Source organism: Anopheles aquasalis, chromosome 2 (assembly GCF_943734665.1).
Source record: "Anopheles aquasalis chromosome 2, idAnoAquaMG_Q_19, whole genome shotgun sequence".
NCBI lineage: Eukaryota > Metazoa > Arthropoda > Insecta > Diptera > Culicidae > Anopheles > Anopheles aquasalis.
Genome location: NC_064877.1, coordinates 36,400,001 through 36,413,790, shown reverse-complemented (window position 1 = coordinate 36,413,790; position 13,790 = coordinate 36,400,001). Strand labels below are relative to the sequence as shown.

The window sequence follows — 13,790 nt, the reverse complement described above, 5'->3', positions numbered from 1 at the left end:
AGTAATAGAAAAAAGTGAAAGTGGCCTAAAAAATCCCAGAAACGCACGCCAGTGCCCGAAAGAAATGTCCCGAAAGCATGGCAGAAAGTGGACCAGAGTTAAAAGTTCATCAGGGCGAAACGATGTTTATGTTTCCATAATTCAAAGCCAACCCCAAACCAAACCACCGGAGTGTCGGAAGTAGAGAAGGAAACGGGAAGAACCCAGGGAAGAAAAGAAGGGAAAAAGAAAGCAAACTCGGGGTGCCCTCTCGGGGGGTTCATATACGTTGTTCAAGGACGTACGTAACACAACCTAGAGCACCAGCTCCCGGCTAGCGAACGGGCAACGGCGCATTCTTGCTACGCAGCATCCGGCATCCAGCATCGAAGACAAAGTTCGTCCCAGGGCTAGCTAATGGTGGGTTGGCGACGCAACGGGTGCGATGATTCATCTCGTTGGCCCAAACTAAGGAGCAGGAACTAGTTTTCCCACCCTGCTGGAGGGCATTTGTGGCGTTGCCTTGATGATGACGATCACGCCGTTAAGTTACCACCACCAATGAGCAACCAAAAAGGAAAGCAGAACACGCGTTGCAAGATTGATGACGGATTGTTCCGAAAGCCTGCGCCCTAGTTGGACGATTCGGCTGGTTCAGGGCTTCCAGGGTTCCCGGTTCGCTCGCCACGCCACCGTGGAGCTGTGTCAACATGAGTTGACCTATTTTGAAAGAAAAAGGCCACCGGCTTTTCAGGAGGAATGGCAGCGCCGGGCAAAGCCGGTAATTCACCGCGAAGGGCTTCCATTCTGGTGAGGCTTTTATAGGAAATGGATAAATCATCGGCCATTTTTAACCCCCCACGCTCTCTGACATTCATTCAATAATATTGTTTAAAGTTTTGAACCTTACTGGCCGCGCCGGCACCGGCAGCTTGATGGGCGGCCTCATAATGGGCGAAATCACTCAACATCCGCGAATGGTCGACCTTTTGCGAAGGCTGAAAAAAGCCTTTTTATGACGCGCGGAACATCTCGCACGCCAAAGGATAACGGGATCCCGGATGGTTTGGAAGTCCGCGGGAGTTTGAACAACAAAAACCCTCGTGGATGAATGAATTATTAGCTTGATTATGGATTCCAAAACGCAGACACAACGGCAGTACGGCGCAACTGCGAAGCTGCTAATTTGCTAGTCCCAGTCCTGCCCTGCCACTGAACTGTAGCGGTCTATTCCACCGGTACCCCAGGCGGATACCGCCAGCTCGTCGCCGGTGTCGCGCACTAGGGTTGGTTTTTAATTGAACACTTCGCTCAATTTGCTGAATTTATTATCTCCTCGTTACAAGTGCCAGCACGCTGCCGGAGAAGGGATGAGATGCTGGATGGAAATTTAATTACTTCATCCACCGATCTAGCGAATTGGGCAACGCTTCGGTGCTTCTCGTGCACGTTTGCCGGTTCTGTGTTTGACGCCTTCAGGCTAGCAGCTGACATTTTAGGGAAAAGAAGAGTACCGAGCGTCCTCGAAACATACCGAACATGGCCGGGATGTTTGGGGCGAAACTTCGCTTGACGCACGTACTACTGCATGCAAACGGATCTGCTGGTGAATTGTTTCGTTTTCTAACGATATTCCGTCCCATCCCAATCGTGGCAGCAGTTGAAGAGGAGCGGTGGTACGTGAAATCTCGTGTGGGGAACCGAAGAGGCGAAGAATCAACTCCGGCGAAATCAGTGTCAGTGGAGTGAGCTTCATTGGGAGGGTTTATGGGCACGGTGCCAGAAATAAGGGGGTAGCCGTTTTGAAACACCCACAACACAGTCCTCTGACAGTGATTGTTGCACATCGGTGGTGTTGAGTGTTGATGAGTTAATTCGAAATTCATCGTCAGAACGCTCAATCCGCGCTTCATAAATTTAAGCGTGAAGTTTATAAAAAAAATCTACCCCAAAAAGGCAACAAAATATTCCTGAAAATTTGTAGTTCAATATGATATTTACTTGAAAAAAAAAATGCAACTGAATGGTTTCTTCATCAAAAATCGTCAAAAATGAGCAATTTTTAACGCTAAACTAAGCATCCGTTACGGGTTGCTCAGTTCCAATGTGGAAGTACCACGTTTCCAAACCAACAAAAAGGGATCGCTGTAGTACTCGCTGGCTTGGCATAGGAATAGGTCCTGAATGTCAAACCAAACCGATGGATGTGACATTTATGAGTAAAGACAATAACAATGCTGCAGGAGCAGCAGAGCAGCACCCAGAAGCCCAGAATATATTCAGACGATGATCTCACCTTCGCTTTCACTGGCAATGGCTCGATGGCTCGACACAACGGCACGACGACGACGCCTTAGCACGTAGGCCGGTGGATCAGATGGATCGGTTGGAATAATAAAATTCTCTTTTCTCTACGCCATAAGAAAGCAAACGCCTTCGACGAACGGCGGTACTTGGTGCCTCGGGCACGACCACGACAAGTACATTTCCAGCTCCTTCGCGTCCGTCTAACGGGCGCGCAACCATTTCTTGATTGGTCGGTTGGTCCTGCGGTGGTGGCGGCGGAGTGAATCGTTGAAAATATTACAACGGATTCCTCCCACAGGCTTCTCCCACTCCCACTAGAAACCGAACGAATCGAAGTCATTTGCAGAGGCTTCCGTTTCGAGGCATCCGCGCCTAGGACCAGGACCATCCACGCGGCGAACCTCAGTAGGCGACGCGATCGAAAGCGCCCGGATTCCGGTGATGATGTAATGGATTCTTGGCGGTTGTACTGTGCCTCGACACAGCCTCGACATAGCCACGACGTCCTGCTTGTGAGCACCGAGGCTACGAATGCCGAGGATTGCTGTGCATTATGGAAGAGCCTATCCGGAGCTAGCGACAGCGGTGAACGTGCCGCGAACAGCCCGCCCTCAACGATGCTGGGGTGCTGGTGGTTGGAGTGCTTCCCGTTCGCTTAACCACAGGCAGGCAACAGGACTGGGAAAGACGAACAGAATTGACGGCTTTGGTTGTACATAACAGGCGAACCTTTCCTCAGCCCGCCAGCGAACTGCAAAAGCCAGACCAGTCGGCGGTGTGCGAGTACTGAATAAGTTATTCCATCTGCGACTACATGCTGCATATGGTATGTATGTGGCGCAACTTATCCTCTGCAATTTCGAGGATGGAAGTGGTGCGGAGGACATTGGCGAGCTAGAAGGACAATCAACAAGCCTTTCGCTGTAACGATTCGGGAAGAAATTCACTAGTCTCCGCACCAGACATGGTGCCAGTAACGGGTCTCACGTTCACCGAGCGACAAATGTACCGGCGACTAGTGGCCGCGCCCTTGGCATGGCATACGAAGGCAAATCGTCGACAGACAGACTAGACTAGACTACGACCGGCGGTCCAATGGACTGTGGGCTAGAATGATAATGACCGTCGATACCGGCGATGGAGAAACCGGAAAACGCCTGGCCCCTATCCATCCATTGGCTACCGTGGCAGGTTTACAAGCCGGACCAAAGCCGGAAGTCATTCTGGAAGTGCTTTTGGCCAGTAGAATAAACACCCATGGAGAGGTGGGGGTTGGGTTGTCATTCGTTTTGCTAAATTGATTCGGAACGGTTGTTGCTGGATCCAGGTAAGCTGCCAGGACTCGTCAGTTCAGCTCCGAGTGAGCAATAGTGTTTTAATAATTTATCTCAAATGAATGAATGCTGTTTAGCCAAATGCGGGATACGTTCCTCTGTTCCGTGAGCGAAATGTGTTTTGCAAGGCATTTGCTGGTCTTTTGCAACGATGCTACTTCCATTTTGCGACGATGGTGGTACAATTTTACTACTCTTAGTGATGGTCTGTAGATGGAAGACATTTTAGTTTCGTCGTAATATGCGCTATTAGAATTACTTACGCTACTGGAATTGCTTCTTGTATTTTTGTTTCATAAAAATCAAGCGTTTGAGTAGAGGCAGGTCGAGTGAAGTAGCAGATTTTAAACAAAACTGTGACTTATAAACAATTCTAGTTATATTAAACCAATCCTTTAAACCCTAAAAATACCTCGAAAAAGCATTAGAATGCCGCACTTGTGCTCTCTTTTCAGACACAGCTGCGGTTCGAGAGCATAGGCCCTTGAACGGAGCTCGGGTCTTTTACAAGTGGTTCGCATTCATTAGCGTCTAGCCGGGTGGTATGTGTCATTGTTTACTGCAACCCAGAACCGTATCCTCCGCAGAGAAATGCAAATATCATCCATTCATCCGTCCGTCATAGCTACCGGCACCAGCACGGCACCGGAATGTTTCCCCGCCCCCCGTAAAGCTGCTACTTCGTTACAACGCCAATTTAATCACCATCACCTCACCGTGCCCCCCAGACAAGTGAATAACATTCCATCCGTTCGCTCCGTTGCGTTGCGAATCTGTTTACGCGGGCGCCAGTGAGTCTGCCACCTTCCCTACGACCCTACGCTAGCTCCCGAATTCTCATGGCGCAAACCACGCAACTCAACCACGCTCAACGGCTGAATGAATGAATGAAAGCATCCGGGAAGTTGTCGAATAATTTTCCTAATTTGCACACCCAGCCACTAGACATCCGATCTGCACTGCTTCCTCACCGGTGTCTCCCCGGGGCCGGCGATGTATGTGCAAACAAATGTGCCATGGTTCGTGATGTTGACGCTCGTCCTCGCCTTGTTTTGATCAGATCGCTTTCACGGGTGCATTAATGCGTGCCTAGGCCGGATAGACCGGCTTCATGCGATGGATATTACTCCACAAAAGGTGGCAGAAAGAGGAATAAAAAAACACCCTCACGATGCCGGTGTTGATGCTTTTGTGTCGATTCCTGAATCCCGGAGTCCCTCATTCACACTCGAGACAAACTCTGGCTCAAAGCCGCCCCTTTTTCCGGCCGCTAGCATAATTTCCATGGCACTGGGGGTCCCCTCAGACCAGCGAACCCCTTTTGAGGTGGAGTGGGCGATGCTTCCACTTGACGCATTGATGAAGCCGCACGGCAACACTTCAATCAGGCGCAAGCGTTTGTTTACTTTACCGATCACTTGGAAGTGAGTCGAAATTTGCTCATTATCGCTCGCTATCGCTGGTTTTCCACCTTTCCTTGCAACCTGGCTCAGGAAAAACCATCCTCTAACTAAGCATTAGCAACAGAATGACGAGGGTGAACACGTTTTTCCTACATGATCTCCTCGTGCCGTATCAAACTTTGGGAGTGAGGAAAAGGAACAGAAAGGACATCGATATTGCTGTTGGGGAGGATGGACTCTGGGCTGCGACTGCTTCTTAGTCAGCAGTTGCGTAAACCTACAAAACGGCACAATGTGTTTCCTATCCTTATGGTAAGCTCGCAACACGTGTGATGGTCAGCGCTGGATGGCCCGAACTGTCTGAGCTCTGGAACACTTACGGAACACATCACTAATCCGATTAGGGACCACCACAAGACAGAGAGAGCATCAGGTAACGGTTTTCCTTTGGCCTTTCTTAACGGGCTCACCTGGAATCGGACTAGATTCTGCATTTGCCGCTGATAATACACGTTGAACCGTCGTACATTCGGTCATTTCGAGCGCATTATATAAGCTATTTTTGCTATACTACTGCAGGATGTCGTTCACCCGAGGAAAACTATCTTTCTCAAAACCGTCCTTAGGATAGGGCTGCGATCGCAAATGCTTCTCCCACTCCCGAATGAACATGTAAATCCTCCAATTAGTGTGGCGGGCATTAGTATTCGTTTTCCAGTTGCAGAGACCGCACTATCATGGAGTCATCATAGAATCAGGGTTTCTCTGCAACTGACAAGAGCTTAACACGTCTCTCTTGAGCACGAAACACTGCTTCAAGTGGTGTAGCGCTACACCATTAGCATAGATGGAACTCATTAGAACCACCAGCAAACCTACTGCACGCGCAATAACCTTGATGGAATGATGAACATTCTTGTGCAGAAGCACATTAATCATCCCATGACGAGCCGAGTTGAATCGAAATTGTAACCACGGCAACGTAACGCGAAGGTTGGCAGATGGCTTTTGAGACGTGTAAATTTAGGAAAATTGTACGCCCAGCTAATTAGTGACGCCGTGACGCTGGTCGGTGGTCGCTCGAAACAAGAATGTGCTGTAAATGACAGCAGTGGATTTACTTACCTCCGGAATGTCGTCCGGCACTTTGCCCATCCAGGACAACGACAGTATCGGGCAGTCGCATCTTGTGTTGAAGTTTTTCTCAAAATGCAAATGCATGTTGTCAGGGTGCGCACGGATCGGTCCTCCGATATCCTAAACTCCGTTTCACACACTCGTGCACACACCCCACCAATACTGGTTGAGAGGGGGGAGTGGGCTGGCGTCACTCACGATGCACTTGTTCACGACATGCACCAAACAGGACACGAGTGCAACTCGTGCCGTCTGCTACACAACGAAACGGCTTTTCTCATTCACTAGTCACACCACAACCACACCGTGCAGTCGTCTCCCTTGCTGCTATCGTGACGGAACGGGGAGCCTAGGGAGCACGCAACCTATCACGAAAACGGTAGACACGAAACGTTGTACATTTGAACGAACGATAAACGCCGGATTGCCGGTCTGCCGATCGACGGGACCGTTGAATGACCGATGAGTTGCTCAGACTGCGACGTTGTCAACGGTCCAAGTACCAAGCGTTGAACCACGATCACACTTCATCTGTTGATTGCTGGCCTCTTATGATGCGTTTTGTTTACGGTGTGTTATGGTTGTATTAATGCGTACCGACGAATCACCCAATCGACCACCTTCACGGTTAGCACGTGCGCTCACAGCGGTCCGTTTGGCAAATGAGTTTGGCAACGCAAGACGCCCAGACGCTACAAAATTGATTGGCATATGTGACATGAACACCGGCTTTCCGCTAACGACGCTCGTCAATGTCAAGGTATCGATGGTGAAGAACGGAATATGTATCGACGGATACAACCGCTCACTAACCCGAGTGAGGGACAAGCGTACACGTGTCCGTTTTCCCAAACAAACATCCTGCATAGGGAGTATGAGTCATTTAAAATAGTAAAATCAATAATGGTTTTCCGTAGAAGAGAAAGAAGGAAAACGATAAGTATTATAAATCAAATTTACAAAACAAAAATAAAAATCTCTTACGAATTCAATCGATTTCCCCTGAAATGCAACAATTTGTTTGACAAACCAAGTAACTAACGGTTGATAAAACATTCAAATAAAGCGCTTTAAATACCTCTGCCACTTTGATTACTCCTTAAACGTTTCCGGCACTTATCAGATGTTATCATGTTTCGTTTCACTGTTTATGTTACGTAAAACACACGCTCAATTTAGTGGCAAGATATTGCCGCTCACTCGCACCCGCGCCCAGCAGAAATACAAACCAAAAACCACTAACGGCTACTCACGGACCCCGAACCGAAAAACTGGGCAAACCGATCTGCCCGCAATAAAGATGCAACATCAGTGGAAAGCCCTCCCTAATCGACCGGACTTGTCGGAAAAGGGCGAAGGTTTTGGTGGCACAGCGTGCCCATGGAAAGGAACGAATTGAAAGAAGTCGACAAAAACATGTGGATACATTCCCTCCGGCAGGCGGGACCAAACCCACCTCGTGAACGAACCAACCTCCGGGTACGATCAAAGTGTCAAATAATCGTCGAGCTTAGCGAGGTTTATCTCAAGCCCAATAACCTTAGATTTTCAAATAAGAGAAAAAAAACCAAGAAAGAACCGAAACGAAACACCCAGCAGCATCCGGCAATGAGCTGAAAGGCCGCGCAATGCCGCAGCAATCGAAAGAGTGGAATGCTGTAACTGTTACTGTGGGCTGGGACTCCCTGGGAATTCTGCAATAATTTTGTCGTTTTCAATAGAAACCCAATATCCGCCCAAAGGCCAGACAGAGCAGAGCAAAGCACCGCACGTGGTATCGGGCAAAATATTGTTTCCTCATCCGGTGCCTCGCAATCGATATTTTGCCGAAAGTTATAACGATATTTTTCTCCTTTCCTTTGGACATTCGCAGAAGAGGCAGTCCTTTTATCTTTATCTCACCACCACCACGCCATTTCATGCCAGTTTCCAGTTCGCCAAGCAAAGCGAGAAACTTCGGAAGCATTCGTGGCTTTCGTTGAATTAAATCGTTATCAGCTTTGGTGAAAAATCAGCGTGCTACTTATAGGCCCGCTGCTCTCAAACTTACTGCTGAATGGCCGATGGCTGACTTCTGGTCGGGCGGTACGGTGAACTGGCGCCTCCATTCATCTTTTCAGCGGGACATCGGGCTCGGTTTTTGGTCGTTTTCTTTTTCCCTTTTCCGCAGCGAACTTTGCACTTGGCATTCGTTCCGGTTTTTTGGGATTTTTTTTCTCGATTTTATCCTTTTCAAATTTGTTCCCACTCATCTGCCCGGCCAGCCGGCCGAAAATCCGGTGCTCCATACTCCGCCTCGTAGACGAGTTCGATGAAAAAATCATTGACCTGGTTCGGGTTCGGCGGAGGTGACTTTTGGAAGGGAGTGGTAGGGGGTGGGGTGGTAAATCAGACTAATCTTGATCGTGCAACGTGAGTTTAGTGGGCGAAGCAAAAGAAATTCAATTTCTTATCCGGTGCCAGTGCGCGACCTACGCGCGTGGGCATACCACGATTGGGCGTGCAGTTGGGACGGAGGGCTGATAAAGAAGAGTTCATCAGCCCGATTGAGAAGCCAACATGGGAAGGCTAGACAACGTCGACGACGCCGACGAACCAAGCATCCGGAACAGACGTTGTCGTCGAGTGAGTGGTAACCGGATCTGTATCATTTTCTCGTCCTGCGAACCGTCCTCTCAGGGCAAAGAGGTGGAATGAAGGGGATCTGTCGCACACTGTTGATAAGCGGCACAGCATCCCACATCACAGGTATTGCTATACGGGCGGGCAAGTACGGTAAATCGAGTGAATGGCCCCTCGATATGGCCCTTTTGTCAGCACGAGCATAACATAACATTTACACAACCAATGTGTCAGTTATGGTGCAGCAATGATTGGAATGCTATACGTATTGGTATGGCATTAAAAGGTATTTAAAAGATTTCGCAAATGACTTTGCTTACGATATGCAAAGGCATTTGAATGAGAAATTACAACTCATTTTTGCCGTACCAAGCGCTAAACACATCCTACTGCTTGCATTTTAACGACTATTCTTTCCCCAAGTTCTTCAAAGTGACTGTTATCGGTACTCGGTGTGATCCCTCGGTGTGTTCTGTCACGGAAACGAAGACTAATGCCCGATTTCAGCTTGAAAACAGAGCAATCACTCATTTGGAATGAAAAGGGCGTAACCGTGGTACCGGAAAAAGGAGGAAATTTGATCCGACCGATGGTCCAATGTGGTTCACCCGGCACCGCCACACCGATGACACAATCCAACGAGGATGATGACTACATTTTAAGCCACGTACACACACGGCATACACGGCCACAAACGACATCTACATGTATTGAAAACCACTTAATGGCGCCATGGAACGCACCCATTGTGCCATTGTCACGGGCAGTTTTGACCATGGAGCTGGTGGAAAGGTTATATAGATAGTTGTAGACGCTACAGGCGAAATGAATGTTTTACACGTAACATACATTTCTGGACCTCATTCAACACCGAATGCTATCAGTTCTACACTCGGACAAATGCTGCATTTGCAATGAGTACAACGCAGTGCAGATTCTTTCCTAAACAGCACAGCATAATGATCGATCTGTCTAGTAGCAGCATTAGCCATAAACTCGTCGATTAACCTTTTAACCCAATTTCCCTTTAAACATCAACACCACAAACTGCCCCCTTTTTACGCTAACCTCATTCTACTGGAGCAATCGGAGTCACAATGGACACGCAAACCGAACCGGTACAGACGTCCGTACTCAATGGAACCTCTTTTTTCCGGTTAACGTGTGTCAATCATCGTAGATAGGCTGGCTTAAACCTTAACCAACTCCGCTACCACCAACGGCGCTAGTCTGCGTCCGTGATCCAACTCAAACTCTTAAGCACCGCCTGCTGTTGGAGTTGGCAAGATTGGCGACAATTTTCCATCGCACCGCACAGATTTACCAAATAATCCTCCCATTCTTGGGCCGCATTCACAACACGACGAAAGGACAGCGACCGTGCGGATATGTAAAAAAAAAAATCATCGCACCCACATCCCTCACCAACGGTGTGGCGAGGTCGGTTGTTGTTCGGGTGTGTTGACATGGACCAACAACAATCACAAATTCCACAACGAAATGCGTGAAAAGCGTTGAGGTTGAGCGAAGGGAAGGAACACGGGCGCGCTCGGTGGCGAATCGATGTCGAATTCCTTCCGATGTAACCTTCGCGCTGTGGGATGATGGTGGTGGTGGTGGTCGCCCGTCGACTACCTTGTAAATCATGGTCAACACAAGGCAACCGAGACGACGACGACCTGATGGCTGGGTATGCTGGTGTGTCTCCGTGTCCGTGCCCGTGTGTAGTAGGTCTGCGTTTATCATCGGTGCAAAGTGGTCGGTTGGCTATTTTTAGTCACCCAGAATATGGTAATGAACTTACTTTCCCTTGCGATGGGTGATGACGGCGACGGTCGACGACGGTGGGTCGTGGTTGAAACGATCGCCATCACACGATGCACAACAGACAGCACACCATCGCATCACGCGGCCAGCGGAATCGGTTTTCAATAAATCATCCATTTTACCGCAACATTAAATCACCGGCAAGGACACGGACGCGGTCTCGTCTAGCGGCCGACCGACATTCCAACAACACTATCAACGGCAAGAGCATCATCATCATCATCTGTGGTCCTATTTGTGCTGACAGAGACACACAATTCCGACTTTGGTGATCCAGCTCCGGTGCGTTATGCAATGTGCACTTTTTGTAAAAGAAAATCTAATCCTTCTAAACACTCGGCGCTCCCACCCCAAATTAGAGCCCATCCCCTCTCGGGGGGGATTGTTGTTGATGTGCGAACATCAACCAACCAACGGTCCAACCGGGACCGATCCCAAGAGCAGAGTGGCACTGTTTTGGCACCGTTCCGAACGGATCCCAAATTATTGATAAAGTCTCCTGTGCCGGGAGCGTCTCAATAGCAACATTAGCACCCGTTGATGGTGGTGACATCATCAACGCCGGGGTTGGGCGGTGGGACACATCGACAGAAATCAAACCTCCCAAACTCCGATAATTGAGTTTGCATAATTTTGACGAAGAGGGCGCTGATGCTGAAAGGAAAGGATGATGATGATGATGGCTCAGTAGACGTGATCACGTCCTAGCAACGGAGCCTGATGATACCCGATGGGGGTTTGAGTACAAACACAAATGGGATTTTTTTAGAAAACGTGGATCACACCGGGGCACACTCGATCTCACCGGGCGGCGCATCGTGTACGTCGCGGTGTACAAAGCACAAGAAACAGAGAAACAGAAATGGAATACCAGGACGTCGCAGCAACCGTCCCCAAAAAGTATTTATCGATTTAATAACAATCCCGTAGCTAAAAATAAATTATGCATATAAACTTCACTTTATGCTCTTTCTTTTTTTTTGTTTGCGGGTTCCTCCTTTTCGCAAACACACACATACACACATTTCTCGTTACGCGCTGGTCGTTCGTCGGTGTACTACTCGCGTTCCTTGCGTGCGGTTCCTTGAAGGAAGGAAAACCTGTCTGCCTTAAGGTAGCCGCTAGTCGTTTGGTCGGTCGGTCCGATACTAGCCTGTCGGCTTTTCGGCTGCCACAACCACACGCAATCCACCACACACGACACGAATCAACACACCGAGCACACGCGCTCGGCAGGATACGGATACAGGTGTAGCTGGTGGCAGGATCCGTCGCACAGTCGCAGAGTAATACACTGGAAGAACCACGAAGCTCCCCAGCGAACAATGGAGTGATAAAAAAGAAATACTAAGGGAAACAACACGCACATCCCATAAACACTTTGCACACATACGAACGCACAGACGCAAGGGTGGCCTGGCCTGGTGTGGCCTGTAGGAAGGTTGTCACCGAATTTTCCTTGCCACTTGGCATAATGATTCATAAACTACCAATCTCTCTCTCCCTCTCTTTCTTTCTCTCTCTCTCTCTCTCTCTCTCTCTCTCTCTCCACATCCTGTCGTCCTGATGCCATGCTTGTTGTACTACTGCTCTACTAGGGCAGAGAGCACTTGGACATGTTCGCTACCGCGATAGTTCCGGAAAAAAGGATGTTTGCTGTCTTCACTAACGGTAACCAGGGGAGATGATGGCAAGACACTACACTGAACTGGTGATAGCAAGCGCACTTCCGTTGGGGGGCCCATTAAATTCCAAAACAAGCGCGTCCCAAAAGAAAGGTAATCAATCGGAATCGGAGCGCCGGATTTGGATGCTCACCACTAGGAAAAACCTGGCACAAAACCACCACTTCCCTACTAAGCTGCACCGGGAAAAAACCAGACTGACACGGACGAAAACGGTCGGTCGGTGTCTCTGCCTCTGCCAGCCCCACAGCCAGGTGGTGGTGGCGTGACGTCGACGTCGTTCCCGGGGACGGTCAACTACTCGCTCGTCTTTCGCTTTCCTCGCTTGGCGACGGTAAATCTGCGACTGCGAGATCTGGCAGATTTTCCCCAACGTCGCTCGCTCGCTCGCTCGCTCGTGGCGGCAGCGGCCGCATACACGCGCCCAGTCTGGTTTGCTTCGGGCTGGGGCTTGTACCGGACCGTTGTGTGCGTCCCCGAGTGTCCCGAGAGTGTCTCTGTGTGCGTTTGTAACGGTTTTCTGTTGGTGGAAATGATATCGATTTTCCCTATCACAACCCCACAACCAAAAACGGAGAGCGTGTGCGAGGTAGTGGCCATTGCGCCGCCTCTGTGTCCGTGTGGTGGGTCGTGTGTTTACGCAGGCGTTCCACAGGCCAGGGAACGAAGGGATCGCGGGATGGGTGGTGCAGCTTTCCATCGGAAAATCCGGCACCCTTCGATGTGTGCGCGCAATACGTAGCTGTGTGCATGGCAACATACCATCACACCGGGAAATCTCCTGTCACCACGATGAGGGGGGGGGGGGGGGTTTGGTAGCAGGAAAAGGGTGAATCGGGAGGGCCATATCGCGTTTATGTGACGGAATGATGCCGTACAGTGCGCTGTGGGTGCGGCTCACGGAAAAACAGGTTTGCGCACGTGGACCACCACCGTTCAATCGCGGCGGCTTTTACTTGCTGCTTGCTGCTTTCCACATGTCGTGTGCGTCGGGCGGAAGTGAAACTTCTTTGAGTCGGTTTTCCATTTCACAAATCACCAGCCAAAGATGCACGTGTACGAAGCGTACGTGATAAGAGCGAGCGCACATGTACCGGCGGCATGACGTTATGGAATCGAAACGGATGCTTATGCTAACAATAAATAATGTCACACATGAAGAGCAATCTGAAATTCGGAAGCAGTTTAATAAGCACGACTCATGCACACACATGTTTATCAAACTTTCTTTGTTTTTAAATGATTAATTCGTCGTATTCTATTCCGCATGTTCCCGTAAATCAAAGTACCCTACAAGCGCCCTATTCGTAGTTGAACTTTCTTTACAATTCATGTAGTTTACACATCATAGATTCTGTTACTACTCTACTTAAAATCGGGGGTCCCGAAGATTAGCTTTTTCTTAGGATTCTGATTCCGTCGCTTATTCGGGATGGCTGGCATCGCTACCGGAGAAACTGCTCTATTCGACGGAATTGTCTGTAAAGAAAAGAAAT

General features: G+C 49.2%; 2 protein-coding genes across 3 annotated transcripts in view; both read right to left on the bottom strand.

Moving 5' to 3' along the window:
* Positions 1-12,624, bottom strand: part of LOC126569911 (serine-rich adhesin for platelets) — a 32,171-nt gene extending 19,547 nt beyond the window's left edge. For both annotated transcript variants that reach the window (XM_050227312.1, XM_050227313.1), the window contains exons 1-2: positions 12,428-12,624; positions 6,149-6,525 (exon numbers count right to left, since the gene is read on the bottom strand). In XM_050227312.1, coding sequence (XP_050083269.1) covers positions 6,149-6,244 — 96 coding nt within the window. In that variant the 5' untranslated portion in view covers positions 6,245-6,525; positions 12,428-12,624. The remainder of the gene's footprint in view (positions 1-6,148; positions 6,526-12,427) is intronic.
* Positions 12,625-13,590: 966 nt separating this feature from the next.
* Positions 13,591-13,790, bottom strand: part of LOC126569566 (uncharacterized) — a 979-nt gene continuing 779 nt past the window's right edge. The window contains exon 3 of the mRNA XM_050226751.1: positions 13,591-13,773. Within this exon, the coding sequence (XP_050082708.1) occupies positions 13,660-13,773 (114 nt within the window). The 3' untranslated portion in view covers positions 13,591-13,659. The remainder of the gene's footprint in view (positions 13,774-13,790) is intronic.